The sequence below is a fragment of the Nothobranchius furzeri genome, chromosome 8 (assembly GCF_043380555.1).
Source record: "Nothobranchius furzeri strain GRZ-AD chromosome 8, NfurGRZ-RIMD1, whole genome shotgun sequence".
In the NCBI taxonomy this organism is placed as follows: domain Eukaryota; kingdom Metazoa; phylum Chordata; class Actinopteri; order Cyprinodontiformes; family Nothobranchiidae; genus Nothobranchius; species Nothobranchius furzeri.
The window spans coordinates 62,311,530-62,333,587 of record NC_091748.1 but is presented as its reverse complement, the minus strand read 5'-3'; the positions used below and the strand labels follow the sequence as shown (position 1 = coordinate 62,333,587).

At 43.0% G+C, this 22,058-nt stretch overlaps 1 protein-coding gene across 9 annotated transcripts in view; it reads right to left on the bottom strand.

Moving 5' to 3' along the window:
• Positions 1-22,058, bottom strand: part of LOC107392751 (ephrin type-B receptor 3) — a 63,154-nt gene that overhangs the window by 17,688 nt on the left and 23,408 nt on the right. For all 9 annotated transcript variants that reach the window (XM_015970714.3, XM_015970706.3, XM_015970707.3 and 6 more), the window contains exons 2-7: positions 16,535-16,599; positions 9,875-10,547; positions 6,381-6,536; positions 5,009-5,344; positions 2,827-2,951; positions 144-306 (exon numbers count right to left, since the gene is read on the bottom strand). In XM_015970714.3, coding sequence (XP_015826200.3) covers positions 144-306; positions 2,827-2,951; positions 5,009-5,344; positions 6,381-6,536; positions 9,875-10,547; positions 16,535-16,599 — 1,518 coding nt within the window. The remainder of the gene's footprint in view (positions 1-143; positions 307-2,826; positions 2,952-5,008; positions 5,345-6,380; positions 6,537-9,874; positions 10,548-16,534; positions 16,600-22,058) is intronic.

The window sequence follows — 22,058 nt, the reverse complement described above, 5'->3', positions numbered from 1 at the left end:
AAGATTTATTTGAATGAAAAATAGACAGACTGACTATTGATCTCCCTCAGAAGTTTGAGCGTGTTGCTATTTTCAAGCCATTTTTCCAACGCAACACGTTGACACACTATCTCTGGATCTACAAAAGTGTGGGAGTAACGTACTTTGCAAGTTGGTGCTGAAGTCTGCTGGGCTGCTGTATCGTCCATAACCGGCCACTGTTCGGGCACGGACCTGAACCACATAAGGTGTACCAGCCTTGAGGCCTTCAATGCGGGCGTTGCTCCGTTGGGCAGTCATGGTGTGGGCAATGGCCTCGCCCTGATCCTGCATACAAAAAAAAAAGTGAAAAAAAAAACATATCAAGCACAAGTTCCCATTGATCATTATTTCTTCTGTTCTCCTACAGAGTCTTTAGCAGAGCATGCAGACAAATGAAGTAGTTTAAGCCTTTTATTGTTTCTAAAATTGATGATTTTGGCATACAGCTCATGAAAACCCAAAATTCCTATCTCAAAAAATTAGCATATTTCATCCGACCAATAAAAGTGTTTTTAATACAAAAAAAGTCAACCTTCAAATAATTATGTTCAGTTATGCACTCAATACTTGGTCGGGAATCCTTTTGCAGAAATGACTGCTTCAATGCGGCGTGGCATGGAGGCAATCAGCCTGTGGCACTGCTGAGGTGTTATGGAGCCCCAGGATGTTTTGATAGTGGCCTTAAGCTCATCCAGAGTGTTGGGTCTTGTGTTATCTCAACTTTCTCTTCACAATATCCCACAGATTCTCTTTGGGGTTCAGGTCAGGAGAGTTGGCAGGCCAATTGAGCACAGTAATACCATGGTCAGTAAACCATTTACCAGTGGTTTTGGCACTGTGTGCAGGTGCCAGGTTGTGCTGAAAAATGAAATCTTCGTCTCCATAAAGCTTTTCAACAGATGGAAGCATGAAGTGCTCCAAAATCTCCTGATAGCTAGCTGCACTGACCCTGCCCTTGATAAAACACAGTGGACTAACACCAGCAGCTGACATGGCACTCCAGACCATCACTGACTGTGGGTACTTGACACTGGACTTTAAGCATTTTGGCATTTCCCTCTACCCAGCCTTCCTCCAGACTCTGGCACCTTGATGTCCGAATGACATGCAAAATTTGCTTTCATCCGAAAAAAGTACTTTGGACTACTGAGCAACAGTCCAGTGCTGCTTCTCTGTAGCCCATCTGCCGCTGTTTCTGGTTCAAAAGTGGCTTGACCTGGGGAATGCAGCACCTGTAGCCCATTTCCTGCACACGCCTGTACACGGTGGCTCAGAATGTTTCTACTCCAGACTCAGTCCACTGCTTCCGCAGGTCCCCCAAGGTCTGGAATCGGTCCTTCTCCACAATCTTCCTCAGGGTCCGGTCACCTCTTATCGTTGTGCAGCGTTTTCTGTCACACCTTTTCCTTCCCACAGACTTCCCACTAAGGTGCCTTGATACAGCACTCTGAGAACAGCCTATTTGTTCAGAAATTTCTTTCTGTGTCTTACCCTCTTGCTTGAGGGTGTCAATGATGGCCTTCCGGACAGCAGTCAGGTCGGCAGTCTTTTCATGATATTCATGATATGCTAATTTTTTAGATAAGAATTTTGTGTTTTCATGAGCTGTATGCAAAAATCATCAATATTAGAAACAATAAAAGGCTTGAACTATTTCAGTCATGTGTAATGAATCTAATATATATGGAAGTCTAATGTTTATCAGTACATTACAGAAATAATGAACTTTATCACAATATGCTAACTTTTTTAGAAGGACCTGCATGTGACTCAGCTCAAAAAAACTTTTAGCCTAGAAATTTAGACTTGCAGGTTGGTCTAGCCACGCACCATAGGAGTCTCAGCAGGTCTACAATTGGCCTGAGCAGTTTTGAGTTACACTAGTCATTGTGCTATACTGGTTTGGTGGGCAGAATGATGCAATGGAGCGGAACAACTAAGATGGTGACAGCTTGTTTGAAATGACTCTTTGAAATGGCTTTTCTTTCAGTCAAGAGCAGATGGTGGTACTTATTTGTGTCCTTTATTGACAAAAAAGATGTATTAGCATTTTCATCAACAGTGGGTGGCGAACTTCCCTGTTGACTGACAAACGTAGAGGTGAGTACATCACTTTGTTCATTATCCAATAGCATGCAGAGGCAGTTTGAAAGATAACCGTAGATTGTGCCACTTGACTGAGATCTGTCTATGAGCCGTGGCCAGACTATACAATCACACATGTATAAGATGGTTTGCCAAGCTAGAAAATTCTTACATGAACTAAAGATGGCCAACTAAAATCTGTAAAGCACCATTTTTAAAAGTTTAGAATCGATGTAGCATGTGGTCTTTGTAATTTAGGAGAAAGTAATAAAGAATTACTCTAGACGCGCTGTCAATTTGAAGCACAAGTAACCGACAAATCTAATCAGTTACTGTTTTGAGCAAACTTAAAAATGGCTCTAGCACACGACTCAAACTAGCATATAAACCACTGGTCAACAAAAGGTCCTGTGCTTTTAGAAACAAAGATGGACTGAGCGGAAGAAGAAAAGAATGAGGGCAAGAGAAATTTAGAAAATGGCAGAGAATAATAGAAATTTGTGAAAGGATTGGGAGAAGTAAAAAGAAGGAATTAAGCGATGAAAGGGAGGAAACCAGTTGAGGAGAATGCTTGCAAAAGAATGGAAGTGGTGGTGTGCCTCAACAGTACCATGTGCTTATCAGCAGAGGCATTGTTTCTGTATTTACAGAAACAGATGAAACAGAGGCCATGCTAGTCAATGAAATTGGATTGAATTAGAGGCATTCACTGATGCTTACCTTCTCATGGTACTTAATCTCATAATCCAGAATGATTCCGTTGGGTTTTTCTGGAGGGAGCCAGGACAGGCTCATGGTGCTCGCTGAGGCCGCCATTAGGTGGACTGTGGGCACTGCAGATGGAGCTACCCAAGGAACAAACACAATCAACACAAACTAGTTTATTCATCTTTTCGTGTGTGTGTGTGTGTGTGTGTGTGTGTGTGTGTGTGTGTGTGTGTGTGTGTGTGTGTGTGTGTGTGTGTGTGTGTGTGTGTGTGTGTGTGGTTGTGTGTGTTACGTCTTTTGAAGTTCTATGCTCTTTGTGGTTCACAGAAAGCCAAACACAAAGTCTAAAGCCACGAGCTTTGTGAAAAGCTGTGGCCATTAGTTAGTATGCAGAACCACTCCCTAGTAATGCTGAGACTTTCTCTCACAGAGAACCAGAGGAAGTAAAGGGGATTCTCCTGTGACGCCATGAGAATCAGACATCACAGATGAAACGTTTCTGGCATAGCCAGACACTACCTGTCATAAACCAGGCAAAGCCTAGCTAAACGTTCAACACCGCGGTTCGGATGTGTGTTTTTGTTGCACATCAACACGTCTGTAACAAGATGTAAGAAAGAAACGAAGATTATTTTGCTCACACAAATACAATTGAATCAGTTTGTGGACATCCCATTCAAGTGTGGATCTATACCCACTGGAGGTTTCCATGCTTTGTTCACATATGTCTTTTAACAACTATGTGCCGTCTGCCTACCCGACTCCCTTCCTATTTTCAAAGTCCTGTCTTGTTCTGTCCCTCTCACTCACTCCCCTCTATGTCTACTGCTTTGACTCGTAACGTCCCCTTCCCTTCTCCAGTGGCATCTTGACTTCAGAAAGAATGTTATGGGTTTCCGTTAAACAACATAAATTCATCAAGTTTCCAAAACTCACATTTTTCTACCAATCTAAGTTTCACACCAGACTTCCTTCTATTTCTGTCTTTCTTTGATTCCTTAAAAATCTACATCGCTAAGTCTTACCCTCCCTAGCCACCCCCATTCATTTCATCTCCTCATGTCTCTCTTTCTCCTGCAGATGACAATACTTCCTAGGCAGAGCCCTTGGTTACTCTAGCCAAGGGATTAGGGGCCCTCCTCTGGGAGAAGATGTTGCAGTAACCATGGTGGTGGCCTCTGCAGCTTATCACCACCCTTAGTATTTGTTTTGGTTCTTAAAAGGTGAATGTGCATGCAGGGATAGCCGTGGGACTACACAAATGGATAATCTGATCACAGTCGATGCTCTCTTGCCCTGTCCTGTCCTTCTGTTGCTCCCGCTGCACCCAGCTGACACCGTGCAGCTATGGGTGGACATGCATCCCTATCAGAGCAGCGCCAGACCCCTTTGTAAAACAATGAGGCCTTCACATGGAGGCCTGTGGGGCCTTTGGGTCCTAGATCCACAAAGAACAGGCATTTCAAATGCATCTTTTAAAAAAAGCATGCACACAAGGTTAGCGGTGAGGTGAAGGCCACAGAGAGAGAAGATGGGGGAGGAGGAAGGCTGCTGTCTGAGCCGAGTGAGAAAGCAAATTTAACATAGCAGCTAAACACGTCCAAGACACAAACTTAAGAGGCCCGGGAGAATGAACAAAGAGACCACCTCCTCTGGTCAGCATAAGCTTCACATTTGAGCTTTATTGAGGTCATTTAAGGCGCTCTGAATCCACAAACTCCCCAAAATACCAAGTAACTGCACTAAAGTTACGTACACAAAACTCCCATCAATACACCCATCAATGGAGATGTCCGTTTCTATCTTTTACATGCAAAATTATTTACTTTGGTACAGCACCATATCTGAGTACATATTTACTGCTGCTGCGGAGAGCTGAAGGATCAGTGGGTTGGAACCAGTAGGCAGCACTGAAGGTTTACCACCTTGCCTTGCTATTTATATTTGCAGCAATGTTAGTAGAGAGCACTGTGTGGGTGTGTGAAAAAAAGATGCTCATTCAAAAATGTCTTCCTTGTTCAAAGGGATATGTAACACCCCTACTTGCACACTAGGAATTGATCTCTACTTCTTCAGCCCAGAGAGTTTTGTCTGACATTCTGTGTATCTTTCTTCCAGGCTCTGACAGTCAAGATTGCCCAGAAGTTCAATATTGATCTCTGACAGGCAGCAGCAAAGCAGCCGCTGTACCTACCGGCCTGATTTGTAGTGATGTTCACTGCGGAGAACTGAGGTGTATAGGGGCTCTTGTTGGAAACGCCATTGACTGCTTGTATTTCGAAGCTGTACTGCGTGTGGGCCTGCAGGTTACGGACTGTCACGCGGCGCTGTGTCAGTCCCAGGTGACGTGGTGAAATGTCCACGTTGTCATCGCACCGTGAGCACATCCCTCGCTCAGGCAGGCACTTCTTACAGATGACATTATAGAAGGTGTCCTCACGGCTGCCCGAGTCTCGAGGCTCACTCCATTCCAGCACCAGCGAAGTTTCGTTGACAATGGAGATGACGTTTCGCGGGGCAGATGGAACGGCTGCAAACGAGAGGCAAAAGTGTGGATGAGACGAGGAGAATGGGTAGGAAATGAGATAGAATTTAATCTCTGTGCACAATAGGTGCGAAAAATTGTCTTGGTGACAGTACAGAGACACCTTGACAACAGACAAAGAGTCATATTGAAAAACAGAGTTTACATATCATTAAACTGGGAATGCATGTATTCATCACTCCATTGCTGATTTTAGCACAATTCATGACCCAGTAATTCCCTTTGTGTTGTGGTATTAGTCCATTTCCCCTGAATTAACTCGAATATTTTATTCTCCTCACATAGCGAGAGACTGTTCCAGCAGTTCTTCAGTCAAAAAGAGGGCACACGTTTAAATTTGAATTGCATGCTTATTTCCACTGTGTGTGTGTGTGTGTGTGTGTGTGTGTGTGTGTGTGTGTGTGTGTGTGTGTGTGTGTGTGTGTGTGTGTGTGTGTGTGTGTGTGTGTGTGTGTGTGTGTGTGTGTGTGTGTGAAGTGCTGCAGGGAATGGGTAAGACAAACTATTGGCAGAGCCTTGGCAATTCTTATCCAATTAACAGAACCTTATCTTGCACTGCGCTATGGGAGAATCGGACCCCGACTCTGGCAGCAAAAAATCAAAAGGATCTCGTTCCGTCTTTACATTTTGAATGAATCTGCTCCTATGTCTGCATGTTTGCTATTAATGAAGGTACTGATAGTGTTTCTTTGCTTTCTGCCAGTAGAGGGGCTGGAGCAGAGAGACTTCACAGAGAGATAGGCGGGGAAGTGTTAGGTTGATAAAGTTTGGGTAATGCTGAGAAAGTAAGCAGCCTTGTTTGCTAAATGTGAGACACGGTGGGAATGTTGTTCTTGAACCATTTTCTTATCAGCCTTTGATGGCACAATTCACAGGGAGGTTGGGAGAACTTTCACAGTGTCAAAATGTTATTTTCTGACTGATAACTAACTTGATTTTGAATTAAATAAGGTATTTAGGAAGCAGTTTCTGTTTTAAACAAAAACGGATGAATGATTTTCAAAAGTAAAGCCTCACTTACTTGTGCAGGGGGAGTCTGACGAGTCTGTGTCAGAGCGGTAATAACCATTTCGACAGGAGCAAATGCTAGCTGCTCCCGAGGTTGCTCGGCTGTTGGGAGGGCAGGGAAAACAGGGACCTTCTCCTTGCTTTGACTTGAAGGTGCCTGGGCTGCAAGCTGAACGTAAAAGATATGAAGTAAAGCGTGAACAACAGTTTAAAATATTGAACTGATCTGCTGTTAAATGCATCTACAATTTGACAAAATGTTATTGACTTCATTCTATTGCAAATCAGGTACATTTGCCACAAATATCACTGTATTGATGGTACAGGGCACACATATACCAGCACTGTGCATCTTCAGCTCTCGATGCACTCTATTGTTTGTTCCAGTGATTTTATCATTAACACAATGAAGAATTTCCATGCAGTTTTAAGCTGTTTGTAAAACACTATGCTTATCTAAGGAGGATGTCAACACCTAAGACCGTTAAAATGATGACTGACTCTTTCCTAAACTCAAAAGTCTTTAAACACAGGTTTGGAGTCTTATTTGCCGATATCTGGACATCTTGCCTCAGATTGGACAACAGTAACATGACTCTACCACTGACTTGGTTTGTTCTGCAACATTGATGCTTTATCCACAAATAATGCAACCCTGGAGGAGTTCTGCTGTCATGTGGAGTTGCTAATGCTAACAGTTAGCTTCCACTAATCGAGACGTTCTCCGCTGTTTCCTGGACGCTAAACCAACATCAGTCTTACTCGCTGCCAGTCAAGATGGGTGAGTGCATGCATGTTACGTGACAGTGCGACGCAGCTCTGCCAGGCTTTTCTAATCCTAGAGCTTCACCCTCTGTTTTCTATCAGAAGCTAATCTAGGAGATTGGTGTAAGAGACTGTTTTCACGTTCAGCCTGCATGAAAAACTCTGAGTCACCCATTATAATCAGAAATAATCATTAAAACATGTTTTTTCAGTGTTCCACACCTTTAAGATCACCTGTCCAGGGAAAGAAACATAGTTTCACCTTAACTGGTTCTTGATTAAACGGTGCTTCGTGAATCACAGGAAGAGACCATTACACTTAAAAAAAAAACATCTCCATTTATAGCAGCTGTTTGGGAGTTTATAACTCTAGTGATAAGTTACAGACATGCAGGATAACAGTAACTGCAGATCTACAATCCAAACACTTTGGCAAGCTCTGTATATTTCCATCTTGTTAAAAGATGAATGAGTTTGCAGCGGTGCTTAATAAAAAGACGACAGCAGGTAAGGCCGGACAAGTTAACTAGGGACGGCTGATTAGTGTGGTGGACTGTCACGCTCAAGGACAGACGACATGGTTTGATCATCGTCTTTCAGCATCTGTGCAGGATTTACATTCCCTGTTGAAAAAAAGAAATCTCAAACTGGAGGTCAAACCTACAGCACAGCCCGTGAACAACAGACTGCTCCTGTTGTTCCCTTGTTTTAAAGCTTTATCATTAGCTCAGAGCCACCGGCTCCCTGCACTGTGTACACAAGTGCTAAGTGTATTTGTTCTTCCACCATTAATCAGAGCCATCCTCACTGCTGGCTAACAGGAAGTGCTGCTTGATAAACAGATAAGAAATCACCTCCAGTTGTATCGGGTGATGGAACAGCCTTTTCGACTGGTGTGACCCAGGCAAGTTCATTTAAGTTCACGCTACACAAAGTAAACTAAAAGAAGTTTCTTAACTCACGGGGAATGAAAAATAGTTTTTTTCAACATGTTGGCCCAACTACAGATGTTGAGGGTACATTTCCATTAAAAGAGGCTATTTTTCTTTTTCAGGAAAAAGGTTGAAAGTGCTGATCAATCACTTCCAGTGAGAAAAGGGGCCATCCTCCTCCTTTCATCCACTTTTCTCGTGGAGGAACCATTAAAGAATGAGGCAGAAAGACAGACAAGGGGTAGAGAAAAAAGGTGGAAGCACAGAAAATGCTAATCCGGTAGGAGCCCCCACGCCCACCCTCTTCCTCAGTCCCCTGTGTCTTATCCTCTCATGCAGAACACAGAGCTTAAGGAACTGATTAGAATGTATGCTGAAATTGGAAAGTGTGAGGCATGAAAAAGTAAAGAATTTTGGGGGGGGGTGAAAAATGTGCAGCAAATGAGTGGAGAGGTGAAAAAAGGGCTCATCGATTAATATTAATGCTGACATCCCAACTGTATCTCTGGTGGCTTATTAATGAGTGCTACGGCCTTCAGATTAAGAGGGAATGAGAGAAGCAACGAGTAGCGCGGAGAAAAAGAGACGCTGCTTATTGGAATAAGAACAGAAAAGAAGAGAAAGAGATGAAATGATGTGAAAATAGTGCAAAGTAAGAGGTGGAAGAGGAGGAGGGAAGAAAGCAGACCTGAGAAGAAACGAGGGGGAAAAGAGGAAGATTTATCCTATGTGCTTTCCAGTGATTAGAGTATATTTTATCAGGGCCTCGTCACCACCGCTTTAACCTTGAGCTGCCAGATGCAAACAAATGAGATTTTAAGTTTACATATGATGTTTTGCACTTGTCCTTTTTCTTACACAAGCACTCACTTTTAAAATTTGTGTTCAGAATCATGAGTTTTGTGGAGGCTGTCTGTGCAAAGGGTCCACTTGTTCTCTGTCTGATCAAAAATACAGGTGTAGAAGAAATGGTCCTCTTAGCCTCATCCATCTCTGCTGTTGGAAGAAGAATGATCCCTCTGAACCCAAGCAGCCAAGGATGATAAACAAACCCCCACAAAGCGAACATGCAAAGACACCATGCAATCAACCCCTGCTGATCAATAACACCACCAGCCGCTGTCTCTCACTCACTCATTCCACTGCCTCCTTTTGACCTACACACCCTGAGCCCAATTTTACGGCCTCATACTCCTCAACACACACACACACACACACACAGCTTCCATTTATCCTTAATTCTTCTCCCGCTGTCTTCTGCACACCAGTTTAGCTGAGCCTAAAATTCACTTTCATCACTGGTTCTGCCAACATGTCTCGTTTTCCATCACGTCTGAACTTTCATAAGCAGGGAGCCCTAACTGAAATTTTCTTTGTTAGCACCCAGCTGCATGGCCAAATGGAGGTCAATGAAGTAAAAAGCCTCCAGCTGACAGGGCCATCAAATGTGTTTGTTCTGGTTTGGGTATGTGTTGATTAATGTTCCAAATGCATGGGTAATGACTTGACTGATAATAAAGTACCAGCTGGACATTCTAGCAATAAATTGGAGGCCAAAATAACACAAACCGAGTCTTTCTAATAATCATGTCCAAAAGGGCTATGGATGAAGAAACCCTTACATCAGAGAAAGGCTTTGCATGAAACCATCACTGTTCATTAGGAAGAGTCTGAAATATATGAAACCAGTAAAGAATGTAGAACATGTCGATTCACCACTGCAACAAAAATCGAATGGTTTTAAGACACCGCCACCAACAATGAGATAGAATCCGGTACCAAGTAAATTACTTGTTACGAAAAGACTCACCTTGGCATTGGGTATCCTTCATGGCTGGTTCAAAACCAGCAGCACATGTGCAGGCTCCTACTGGAACCATCCATTCTCCATCTCCATTGCAGTAGAGCTTCAATGGCACTGACGCCTCCACGGCATTGGGCACACAAGTACCTGGTGCAATAACCAAAGAGGTTGCCTCAGCTCCAGTTGCAGTTTCTGGGAATACCGCAAAGTTGGCAATAGTGGTGGAGCACTTCTTGTAAAACACCCTCACTGAGATAAGGGACATGCAAGCACCAAGGTCCTGGAAGGCCAGGTAGAACCCAGCTTTTGACAATGGCCCAAAACTTCGAACTTTTGTGTTCACTCTCCCTTCCTCAAGCGTGGAGAAGCTATCATCTGGAGCAATGGTGTCCACTTTTACGTAAGGGTTCTCCATCCAGAACGGGCTAGTGGCTGTTGCTGAGTCAGAGTCTGACTCATAGTAGAAGAGGTTGAATGTCTCTTTGCAGGAACCTGGTATGTTGGGAATACTGTTGCAGTCACGTACTGTGAATTTCATTTCTACGTAAACACGCAGTACATCTTTTCGTGGGATGAAGTCACTGCGCAGCCAGTTATTCTGATTGAGCTCCCGTACGTTGCAGACTTGATACGTCCGGATAGGATTCATGGCATCATCATAGCCGCTTACCTCTTCCCACTGTGTGAGAAAGCAGAAAAAAGGCATTGAAAATAATTGACAGTGCCTGCATCGTGATGCGTTTGAGAGATAATCACTTTGATTTGTGAAGCTATTGCATCTAACTTTCATGACACACATTAATTAATACGACATAAAAAGCAAATAGTGGAAGTACCAGTGCAGAGGTTGAGACCATGACTGAAAGAAGCAGGCTTTTTGTTGGCCATTATTTCACTTCAACTCACTTCCTTTTACTATAATGTGGCTTTCATCTGTGATTAGAGTGGCAAAAAGCCAGGGACAAGGACGGCAAATTTATCACAATTATAGCAACCTGTCACCTCCTCGCTACAGAACCACCACAGCATGTTTACCTCATATCTGCTTGAAAGTAGCAGCCACGTTGCTTCACAACCAATTACGCTTCAATTATCGAGCAATGACTGTAACGTCCTTTAATACAGGCTGCAAAATGGAGCCACATAACCTTCATGCATTTTTTGTTTGTTTCCACAAACCTCCATACATTTCAGTGCTGCTACAATACCCGTGCATTGATTTAGCAAAGATTTTTTTAAAAATCACCAAATTTGACCTGCATTTAGGATCAGCTTTACTCATATTTTTAATACATTTGCAGTGGTCTTTTGTAAGAACAAATGCCTTGAAAGTTGATCTCTGGGGACAAATAAACTCTGATGCACCTGTTTGAGGAAGTAGAAGTAAGCCAGAAGAGAACGTAGCACGAAACGGCAGGATCTGGAGGCTTAGGTCATGATTATTGGACATCTTGCTTTTGACTGGTTAGCAGCAATGCAGCTCTACCACTGACTGTTTGTTCTGCAGTGTTGATCCCCTCAAAAAACACAAGCCTGGAGGAGTTCTGCTGTGTGATGGAGTTGCTAATGCTAACGGTTAGCTTCTATTAGCTGTTTTCTGACCACTTAACCAAGAACAGCCTTCCTCGTTGCGAACCAAAATGGGTGAGTCCACAAATGTTAAGTGACAGTGTGATGTCATACTGTCTTTCTTTTCTGAACTGAGCGTTTTTCTATTTATTTTCTATCAGAAGCTAATGCAGGAAATAAGAGTAGACGACTATTTTCACGTTCAGCCTATAAGTGAAACTCAATGACCGACCATTTTCTAATTTAATAACAAAAATATTTCTCAGTGATTCTGCTTTTTAAATTCATATATTGGACACTGCAGTTAAATCATTTTGTCCTTAAACAAAAATCCTCATTGATAGATGTCTGTGTGAACAGCTGGGGATACGGTACCCCACTCTTCTTCTTTGCAAGTATTCAAGCACATTGATTTTCGTAGCTAAATCTAGCTGGCTTATTTGCATGGAAAATTCCAAATTAAAACACACATCCAAGTGTTTTGCACAATGCATGAACATGCATCAAAGAATTTGAAGGACAATGAGGAAAAAGCTTGAGCTAAACAAAAGGATCAAAGTATACAGTTTTGGATAAAACTTCTTAGAAATCCCCTAACCACTGCGTAGCTCACATACACATGGGCATTTACTTACACGATGGTCTTTTTAATCAGTTCTGTTTCTCCAAAACACCATTATACAAAGGGTTTAAATCCCCTGACATGCCTATAGCAAAGTAACAATTTGGGATTGAATTTTCCACAGAACAATTAACTTTTGCTAAACTTATCTCAAAACTTGTAAATAGGCACGAATGTGATCCTCAGAGCGTGTTGTTTCCATTCGAGCTCCAAGCATCTTAATTAAGGCTGTAATATGGATGCGGTGGAGACAAGGCAATTCATCCAAGACCCTCGTGCCAACGAGTCAGTGAGAAGGAGAATGGGTGCAGTTCGGCAGTGACATTAAAACGATAGCTAGAGAACGAAGAAGCGACCGGGGGGAATCAATAATCACCAGCCAGGTCAATGGGATGGCTAAAAGCATGAAGTGTCAATGGGTCTTTAGTTTAGTGTAATAAATCACTGTCTGCAAAACAGCAATGCAGCCAAGTGTTTGTGAGAGTGTGGATAAAATTGGGTGTGTTTGTTTAAAGTGCTAGTGCGAGCCTGCCTGTGGGTCTGAGTTTGCACTTGCATGGTGTGTTTGTTGAGTGTGGCTGTACGTGTGCATTTAGAGAGAGGTCACGCCCCCCTTTGAGACATGCACCGGTGGGCAAACACTCAAAGTGCCTGCTTACCAAGTCTGAATAAATTAGGGAAGTTTAGTAAAAAAAGCCTCAACATTCTTGGCATTGATTTGCAGGGAGATGAGTTGTTGTGCAGAATTTGGCAATCCCCTGTATTTTCTTTGTGTCCCTTCCAATCACAACTCTGAATTCTACTTTACGATTACAATGAACAATATCTTCGTGCACTATGCCACTCCTCGAAGGTCCACAATGCAGCTGGAAAAATATGTTTTGCAACATTTTGGCAAATCTATCGAGTTTTGGAACAAACTCAGATGGTGAATTTGAAACGGAGAGGCACAGATAGTGAAACGCCAAATGACCTTTTGAGAGTTTTTGATATTCTTTGGAATATTGTGTCCCTGCGCTTGTAAAACGATTTCAGATCCAGCTGCATGAGTGGAGCTCTCAGTGTTAGCTTAGTTTGCAAACAAATGTGCAAAGAGCCACTTATGCAGACCAATGAGCATATCCCCGTGCAGGTTAATAAAATAACTTTAGCTGCTCAGTTTTTAAATTAATAGCTTTTCTAATGTTGCCTCAAATGGTAAATTACTACCTTTAGATATAGCAACATTAACTTTACCTTGTGGAGCTTCATACACTACCCTCCTGACTCATTACTGCTGTATTTATATGATTTCAGATCTTAGGGAGCGTTTGCTGAGTGGCAGTAAAAATATGTGAACTTATAATTATCTACAACCCAGTTGTTTCATGTTAACACTAAATTGTGGAAATTTCTTTAGAGGAACAGAGAAACCTGGACATAATTTAGGATGTCTTCATGTAAGAATGGATTGGTTATCTGAGAACTTTTAACATTAAGCTAAATGTTGTATCTCACTGTTTGAAGAGATACTGAAAGCACCACGTTGACTAGCGATCTGGCTTGAGGCTTCTACGGAGATTTTAACCGCTGCACAGCTCGGACCTCGATCCAGACCATCAGAAGCTGCGTTATAATTCTTAGTTGTTGTAACAAATACTGTTTAATAAGAATTTCTGAGGTTTATGTAGCTTAACAATGCCACGGAAAGGCCACAGAAAGCCATATTAAGGACTTGGTTAACAAAGCAGTGACACATTAATAATTGATGATCAGATTTTACAGGCAGGCATTGCTTGGATAGAGATTAGAGATTTACTGGTGTTTTGGACATAAAGACTTAGAGTGCCTCACAGACAATGATGATGTTCTCAAATGGAGTTGTTTTTTTGGGGGGTGGGGAGGGGGGGGGGGACTCTGGTAGTTTGTCCTAAAGTTGAAGTGGTAGCAGCTGTCTGTTTCTCCTTCTCTGATATTATTCAGCGGAGAACCTCTCACACCGGCGATGTTCTGTTGCAAAATCCGAGAGTATGTAATGAATAGAGGAAACAGGGAAGTGCAGAAGTGCGGTGGTTTGACAAGACCAACAACAAGATGATCCAAAAGTTGCTTTCGGTCCAAAAAGTGTTATAGCCAGACGTCAAATGCAAGAGAACCACTTTATTCTTTTTCTAAATCTCCACAGTATATCTATATTTATACTAGAACTTTGTTAAAAGGCACAAAAAAATGTTCTAAGCTAATTTGTTTTCCAAATTAGCCATTGCTGCTTTAAATTAAGCATTCATGTAGATTTTGATTTGATCTGACCTGAGTAACTTTTACGTTGATGAAAGATAAATAAAAACAAGTTTCCTGGCCATCTTTTAGCAGTAAAGTGTTTTCCCCCCAATTCATTCAATTCATTCAATAAGGGTTATTACTGTTTTTGTTAAACTCGTTTACTCATGCTGGTGGTCAATGAAGCACACTGAACAATGCATAACAAGTCATTACAGTGTTTCCACAAGTCATTCATGGTAAATTGTTGTATGATTGTAAAAAGCCCGAGGGGGTGTTGTTCCAAATCTAACAAGAGGAAAGTCCCCTTCATCTCCCAGATGGTTTGGGAAACCTAAAGGATGTGATTTATGAACATACCCACAGAGAATTAAGCCAAACAAAAAGTACACTGTAGAATAGCTGTGAAGAGATTTATACCTCAAACCATGTAAACAAAAAAAACAAAAAAAAAGTCAAACGAGTGCTGAAAAGGTACTTTCTGTAGTTATGTTTGTTTTTTCTTGAAGCTCTAATTATAAAGCTAAGGGGATGTTAAAATTCAGAATAGCCTGTATTTGATATAGCGCCTTCTAGATTCCTGGGATAAAGCCCCCACGGCGCTTTACAACACAGTCATTCATCCATTCACACACTGGTGGTGATGAACTACGTATAGCCACAGCTGCCGTGGGGCACGCTGACAGAGGCGAGTCTGACGTATACAGGTGCCACTGGTCCTTCTGAGGGGGGTTAAGTGTCTTGCCCAAGGATACAACAACAGTGACAGACTGAGCGGGGATCGAACCTGCAACCTTCTGATTACGGGGCAAACACTTAACTCCTGTGCCACCGTCGCCCAAATGTTTTAGAGATATATTAGTTTCGGTAGATTTATTTTTCCTACATAAATATCTTTTTCTAGCTCCTTTTAGCCACATGGGCTCCTAAAAATAATTTACTTAATCTGAGTCTTGCGGTTCTTCTTCCCTTCGAGCTTGCTCTGGTTGTTTTGTTTGTCTGTATTGCTCCCTCTTAAACACCCGTCACCCATAACAAAAACAGTCCACGTCATTCACTTTGCAAGACTGCTAAAGCACACAAACAAATGACCACAGTGCACACAAAACCAGAAACCAGATAACGGGAACGGTGATTGAGCTTTTTCGTCTTTTCTTCTACTTTTTTTGGGTGCATTTATGTATAAAAACTCAGAGGAAGGAAATAAAAAAGATAAAGAGATAGCAGAAGGAGCACCATTCCTGTCTGTGGCACATTTTGCTTACATAAAAAGGAAACAAAATATGTTCTTGATTGCTTGGTATTTTGAGGGAATTTGTATTGCAAAAGGTTTGTCAGTTTTATGCATCTAGTGCAAAGAAGCATCTGTTGCAGGTTGTGCTTCACGGGCTTAACGGGCGTGTTTTATGATTTCAGCATCTACGAGGAACCGGTGGGAGCATTGCTGCTGCACTGTAGGTTAATAAGTGAAGGGAAGTGGGAAGATAGAGATGGGGGTGGGGGAAGAAAGAGGTCATGCCAGATTGTGAGGGAATTTGGCCTCTGATTGTTTATGGCTGAGGTTGCTAATGTGTCCGGCTCCGTCAGTCACCATTGGAAGTGAAGAAAAGGCAGACTAGGGAGGATGGGTGACTACGAACAGCTATGACAGTATGTCACTGCCGGGGGGGCAACAACAAAATATATTAGAAAACAAAAACTGGGGCCCACCTTTCAAAACACAAACTCCAAGTGTGAGGACCACACAAAAGCAAGGGGAGGAGTGCTGGCATTTTGAAGTATAGCTGAGGAGGGGTCAAGACTCTTTGCTCCTCTTTGGCCCATTGTGAGAACCACATGGGAAACCAAGAAGAGGCCGTCTTTGGGACTTAGTGTGAGGTAAATTTGGGTGCACAGATGGGTAAACTGTCAACGCTGAGAGATATTTTAGTGTTTTAAAGGTTACTTTATAGCACATGTTTAATGTGCACTGGTGCAGAGAGAAAGAAACATCTGTTACTGGGTGGAGAGCCAAAATTGGACCGCAGTGGATCTTATGCCACTCTAAAAAGCACAACCTGATGAATATTAACATGTCCTCGTGGGTGATTTTCAAATTAGGTGTTCCGGCTATGAAGCAGCAATCACATCTGAGTTTTTGATTCTTTGAACAGCATCTGTTTTCATTTTTGCCCATTTTAAATACAAATTGACACACAAAAAGTCATTAAACTCACTCCAGTCTCAGGGTGTGCAGTCCACGCTAATTCTGTAGTGGCCCACTTGGTGTCCATCAGCGTCTCTGTAAACGGAGGCAGAAAGAAAACATCCAGGTCAGACAAAAGGCGAACAGGGTGGCAGGAGAGGTCAATAGAACTTTCAATGGTTTTACAACAATGTCATAAAACTTGTAAAATGATCCAAGGAACGGATAAAAAGCCTTTGACCAAAGCTGTTCTCAGATAACGCGGTGAATAACTGAACTGCTGGGACAGGCTTTGAGCGATATTAAATTCAGTTAGACAAAGAGGCACTGTATGAGCTGGAGTGCGTGCGTTTGCATGCGTGACAGAAAATCTGGAATAAGGCGGAAGAAAGACAGAAATAGAAGCTGGCTATTGGTGAAGTGGTGTGTTAAATTTTATTGCGGTTCCTCATTTGGCCAATTAGTGTCATTTTGGGTGCTTGTTTTGAACAAGGTTAGGACAACAGTGGCAAAGCTGCTCCACTTCCCACAGGGCACTGACACACACACACACACACACACACACACACACACACACACACACACACACACACACACACACACACACACACATGCACGTGTACAGTGAATCGCATGTTGTAAAACTCCAAAAGATATACAACCCAACAGAAGGCTTGAAAGGAGAAAGGGGTCGTAAAGTTAGGAGCCACAAAGGAGAAGCTTGTGAGGTCAGAAAGCTCCATTCGGTTGTGAGAATAACCAACACACTTTCAGTTAAGCACCCTTTTTACACCTATTTGTTGGCACACAGGAGAAACACACAAACATAAAAGGGAATGAAGACAAAATGGTGGACAGGAACCTCCCCTGCATATCTTTTTTCTTTCCAGTCGGTTTTCCACCGTCTTGTTTCCGCTGGCAAAGAAACTGGCGCTGTTAGAGAAGGGAAGGAAGACTATAAATGTTGGCTCTTTTACTACCTGGTGCTTCGGGCGCAACCACAGTTATTATCTCAGCCGCTGCACTGTTCTACATGATAGTAAAGATGATGAAACAAGACGGCCAGATAGCAACGTATTTTCACTGACGGAGGTTCAAGGTCTGTCTTTCTGCGTGGACATCAATTGATCAGTCTAAAGACGCCATAGCGCTCCCTTTTTTTCCAGAATTGTTTTTCACCTGAAGAAAAATCAAACTTGAGAAAAAATAATGCATTTTACCATCATGTCTCTAGATCTGTGCTGCACTGTTGCATTCAGGAACCCTGGCTCTGACATATGCTAACGGCCAAACGTCTCATGAATTATGACTAACTACAGCATGCTGCCCCAGGGAGACTTCTAACCAACATCCTGTGAGTGACAGTGTGTCTGACATGCATATTACACTGGTAAAATATACATATATTATGTCCAAGAATGCTCCAACCAAAGGCAGACACCTTCAGATGCAATCTCATGGGGTCCCCTTAAGCAAAACGCGCTGAATTTGTGTATCCTGAGCCAGCTGACGCAGTGAGAACTCTGGATCTGTGAACAGAAAACTGCAGGAGCCCAATCCCCCTTTCTGCTGTTATTTATTATTCCTCCTTATCTAATGGTGTTGAATGCTTTAAAACAATCCCTGAATCAATTTCGCCATCGCCCATTTTCCTCTTTGCAAACGAGCTGTAGCCAGTTTTGTCACTTCGCAGCCTGCTAGTGTTTTTATCCCGGAGACTCAGTCAGCTCATAAAATCGGTGGAACTTCCCGACTCACACTGTGGGAGTGTGTGATTTGGGACTTGTTACTGACAGCTACGCAGGTATCTAAGCCGGTGTGGTGAAAATGATATACCTCCACTGCCTAGACTTTATCATTACAACGAGGCCGCATGTATGCAGCGGTGGCTTGTCATTACAGCTGACCTTGCAGAAAAAAATTACAACACAGTGAAACACAATGACAGACGAGGATGAGTGGGAGACAGAGATGAGGCTGAAAGAACTAGAACTGTGTGGCGAGAAAAATATGCAAAGCACACACACACACACATGCATGCACACACACACCTGTGCAATCTGACTCAGTGGTTTGGGCCGTGGATCATTCTGGAGTGCAGGTGCATTTGCAACATCTCCTTTTTCAATTCATATGCATTGTTAAACCAAAATGGGACTCTGTATGTGTGCCTACTCGACTGTGTGTTAGTCAGTGTCAGAGGGCAATTATGGGTGTGTCTGTTGGGAGCAAAGCCCTGCTTTGTGCCCAAAGTGGAACATCAATCCTGAGTCAATGGGCCAGAGTTAAAGCCCTGGTTGACCCCGACCTAACCTGGCTGTTTTCTCTCAGACGCATGTGCATGCATGTGCTTGTGGATTTCTGGCCTACCCATTTGTCTTTGCACACAGTAATTATTTGGCCCACAACATCAGGTAATGCAAGTGTATTGCAGTATTTATCGTTGCATTGTACGACAAATTGAAGCACTGGCAAAGGGACAAACAGCACAAACTCAATCCATAAGTGACCATAAAATGAGGTGCTATGTGCTCATAAATAAAGGCGCTGCTTTCAGTGCGAAACTGACAGACTTGTACGACACAGATGATGAAGCACGTGAAGGAGTCAAACTAGGTCTCTTTAAAAGCAAACCGGCTTTGAAAGCCCCTAAGAACACGTTGGAAGGTTGCCTAATGGGATGAGGTGAAAAGACGACAAAAAATAGACGCAAAGAAAACCAGAAGGACAAGTTTGGGGCGAAACTACCATGGTGACTCTACAAGACCCTCCTCAGTTGGAAGAAGGTGTTTCTCATTGGTCGTATTACCTCTGCGTGTCTCAGCTCACTCTAATCCTCAAAGAGTTAAATGAGAGAAGGAGTGATTGTAGGTTGGAGGCAGAAATTAAGCAAAGAGAGTAAATCAGGCAAATGAACATGCAAATTTACTGCCATAGACTACAGGCAGGCTGAAAATGAAGCGTGCAGATGCTGAAGGCACTCCTGACAGGGATGCACCAGGTCATTTAATCCATCTCCCCAGTGCTCGCTTTCTTTCTCCATTTACTTTCAACCTCGTTTTCATCATTCCAGTAAAACGATTCCTCTTCTCCCTCTCTTCACCCTTCCACCTGGTTCTGTTCTGCATTTGTTTACAGGTCTGGCCTTTTTTTTTTTACCTGTCGTTTCGCAGATGTCGACACCCGTACTTGTGTTTTCGAACAGCACATTGATTGATGTGGCACACCGTGCGTGAGGGACTGTTTTTCAACCACCCACCGCTTATCGAGACTATTCAATTAGCAACTTAGTGTTTGAGCAACCCGAGGACCGCTTTAGTAAAGTGTTATTTATGATGAAGGTCAAATGCACCTGGGATTATTTTAACAACTGTGGGGGTAAAATGGAAGACCTTTGTTTTCTCTGCGTGCTCCGGATGCGTGAGAAAACCTGTAGAAACACAAACAGGCTTGCGGGAGATCACTCACAAGCAAACAAATGCTTACACGCACATGCACACAAACATACACACATGCATGCAAGACCAACCCCTACTGACTAATCCCATAATGACAGGGCAGGCCTAATAACAGGGGAGGGCACTGAAACTTTCGTCCCAATGGCTGCATCCAACACACACACTCGCACACACACACACTCACACACACACATACACACAGCAGCCAGAGTTACAAGCGTCTTAAATATGTCTTTGTTCAAACAAGCAGACTTCTTGGATGAAAAAAGAGAGGGGCCAGTGGCGGAAAGGGGAAGGAGGACTATTATTGAAAGACAGGAATGCATAGTCGTTTAACAAGTCCCCAGGTCATGAGGAGCAGACAGGTGAGGGGTTCAGCTCGGATCTTGCCGAGGGTTTTCACATGATTCTGCCAGCTTGACAGCTCTAAGATACTGTATGTCTCGACGACCAACAATGGTGCAGTCATGTTTTCAGCTCAGCTATCTTTTTTTAAATGACTTTTTTAAAGCAAATACAAGAAAAAAAAACTAAACTTCAACCTTCTAATGCCTCCTGCCTCCCAACTATTCCCTTGAGGCTTCTCCACCAGTTAATTATCTTCTCCCCACCTCTTCTCCAAGTTGCCATTGTTGTGTTCTTCTACATTCAAACAGACCAAGCACATGGCAACCTGGCATGGGGTAGACACTCCATTAAAATACTATGCCTTCTGGTTGCCAAACACTCGAGTCCCTGTTTAGCCACAGAGACAGTGAAATGTGTCAACACTGAGAGTGAGGACCCCACGCTCAACTTATTAGCGCTATTAGCCTGATTGCTTTGTGGGCTATCTTTGTTGGCTCCACTTTTGTTGTCCAGAATGAAGTTGAGGCCGAGAAAGAGGAAAATAGACACGCAGGGAGAGGGCAGGAGGAGAGATGCTATTCAAATTCAAATTGTCCAAGCAGTCTTTTTGCCTTTGTCCGGGGCCAGAGGGCGATGATTAGGAGAAGTCCCCTCCATTTTATGGCAAGGCCTCCCCTTCAGTTCTCTACCACACACACACACACACACACACACACACACACACACACGCGGTAATTGGTTGCCGCGACTTGGACAAGCCAAGAGTTGATTCCTCTAAGGAATTTCTGAGCAGACTTGCCTCCCATGACAACCCCTCACCATCAGCACACACACACACACACACACACACACACACACACACACACACACACACACACACACACACACACACACACACACACACACACACAACCTGCTGTCATTTATCCCACAATGGCTGTCACACAAAAGTTTGTGCTGCATGTGTGTCTGTGTGCCAACGAGCACCAAAGATACTTGGTAAATAAGCTCTCTTCCATCCCTATTTTCCTCTACACCCTTCTCAATAAGAAAGTTTAATGAAATCAAGTATTTGCCCACTGCATTTGTCAGCAGGACACTGCTCTCAAATGATTTTGCCCCTCACCAAAAGGTCCCTTGGGCTTAAAGCTTTCCTTTGGATTTTGGACAGCGTGGCTTTCTTGTGTCTCTGTTTAGTCCATCGTGTCTCAAGGGGCCGTTTCTGACAAACAGCTCTTTCCCAATAACTCTGCAACTTTGCGATAAATAAACAGAAGCAAACAACTTTTTGTTTCTTCAAAGGCTTTGAGGAAAACTGGCCAAAGCAGTGCAAAGTGGTTCAAATAGAGGGGAGGAAAAGCTTTGATTGCACCGGGGAGGATGCGAGCTATGCAGCATTCAGGGGAGCATCAAGTCTCGTCTAATTCCTGTGCTGTTCTTTGTCTTTACTCCCTCCTTCTTTTTCCTCTCTTTTATTCTCCATTCTCTCATCTTTTTTTCTCTTTACCCCTCCCATCTCTTCTGCACTCCTAATTACAAACCAGAGAGGGTCTGACAAACAGGTAGCCCTGAGGGCAACTGCTAAAAAACCAGGTGTTCGTCTGTTTGAGTGAATTTATCTGCATCAGCATGTGCGATTGAATGAGTACACACACGCATGAGTGTGTTTTAGCCTCTTTGGTTTTCTGAATTGTGATTGCATGAGTGAAAAGAGCTTAAGAGAAAAGACTAAAACGTTCAGGGGACAAA